The 1,536-nt window shown below is 38.5% G+C and overlaps 1 protein-coding gene across 1 annotated transcript; it reads left to right on the top strand.

The window, feature by feature from the left end:
• The first annotated feature begins 871 nt into the window (after positions 1-871).
• LOC145112760 (putative mitochondrial protein AtMg01250) lies at positions 872-1,216 on the top strand. Its single transcript, XM_079048890.1, has one exon. It carries the CDS (start codon positions 872-874, stop codon positions 1,214-1,216), a length of 345 nt encoding a protein of 114 aa, XP_078905016.1.
• Positions 1,217-1,536: the final 320 nt, after the last annotated feature.

Genomic DNA, 1,536 nt, shown 5'->3' with positions numbered 1-1,536 from the left:
GGTGGTGGAATCTCGACTTTTAACTTTAGCAGAAATTGAAGAAAGGTCAATTGGAGGAGTTAAAATTGTTGAACATGATAGAACAATTTCATTATATATGAAGCAAAGAGCAAAAATAAAATGGGAGGTAAAGGGAGATGAAAACATAGAGATTAAGCAGGAGGCTGCCAAATTCTTCGAAAAGAAATACAGAGAACATTGGCAGCACAGACCTTTGTTTCGGAGCTCTAGTTTTCGCAATCTTTCTGAAACAGATACTCGGTTCTTAGAAGGAGAATTCTCCGTGGAAGAAGTAAAAATTGTTGTATGGTCGTGTGGTGGAGATAAGTCTCCCGGGCCGGATGGTTTCATTTTTAAATTCCTCAAAAAATACTGGCGCTTGCTAAAATATGATATCGTGGGGTTGGTTAAATACTTCGAAATGGGAGGTAAAATCAATAGAGGTTGTAATTCCTCGTTTATATCCTTAGCCGCCAAGTCTAAAGATCCAATTCATTTTGGTAATTTTAGACCTATAAGCCTGATTGGATCCATATACAAGATCATCGCAAAACAGCTGGTACTTCGACTAAAGAAGGTCATTGGCAGTGTTATTGATGAGGTTCAATCTGCGTATGTTGATGGAAGGAATATCCTTGAGGGACCTATTGTGGTTAATGAGCTTTGCTCTAGGGAAAAATCAAAAAGAAGAAAGATGTTGCTTTTTAAGGCGGACTTTAACAAAGCTTTCGATTCTGTGAATTGGGTTTTTCTGGATTCAATTATGGAACAAATGGGCTTTGGAAATAAATAGAGATATTGGATCTGTAATTGTTTGGAATCGGGTCGAGCATCGGTGATTATTAATGGAAGCCCAACAAATGAATTCTCTATGGAGAAAGGAGTGAGGCAAGGTGACCCACTTTCTCCTTTCTTATTCATCATAGCGATGGAGGGATTGAATTTGGCGATGACGACAACGGTTAACAAAGGAGTTTTTGACGGAATAAATTTCCCAAACTCTAACATTTGTTTGTCGCAACTATTTTATGCAGATGACACTTTATTCATTGGAGAATGGTTGAGACACAACATTGCTAACTTAGCGAGAATCTTGAGATGTTTTTATGTTTCATCCAGGTTGAAAGTTAACTTTAGCAAGTCTAAAGTGTTTGGTGTTGGAGCATCACCTAGTGAAATATTGAATTGGTCTGCTCCTCTTGGCTGCGAACCATAATTTCTCCCATTCACCTACATGGGCATTCCCGTGGGAGAAAACATGAACTTGAAGAATGCTTGGAGGCTGATTATCGAGAAGTTTCATTCTAAAATCTCATTGTGGAAAGCAAAAACGCTTACCTTTGGAGGTAGGTTAACCTTAGCAAAGGCGGTTCTTGGTAATCTTCCTACCTTTTTTATGTCCATATTTGCTGTTCCAAAGGGTGTCATTGAGACTCTTGACAAAATTAGAAGGAGATTTATATGGAGTAGTAAATGGGAAAAGAAAAGTATCAATTGGGTTGCATGGGATACAATTATCGCCCCAAAAAGGGCAGG

Source organism: Lactuca virosa, chromosome 5, assembly GCF_052849685.1.
Source record: "Lactuca virosa cultivar CGN04683 chromosome 5, Lactuca_virosa_CGN04683_v6, whole genome shotgun sequence".
In the NCBI taxonomy this organism is placed as follows: Eukaryota; Viridiplantae; Streptophyta; class Magnoliopsida; order Asterales; family Asteraceae; genus Lactuca; species Lactuca virosa.
The sequence above is the reverse complement of the archived record's forward strand: the minus strand, read 5'-3'. Positions and strand labels throughout refer to the sequence as shown.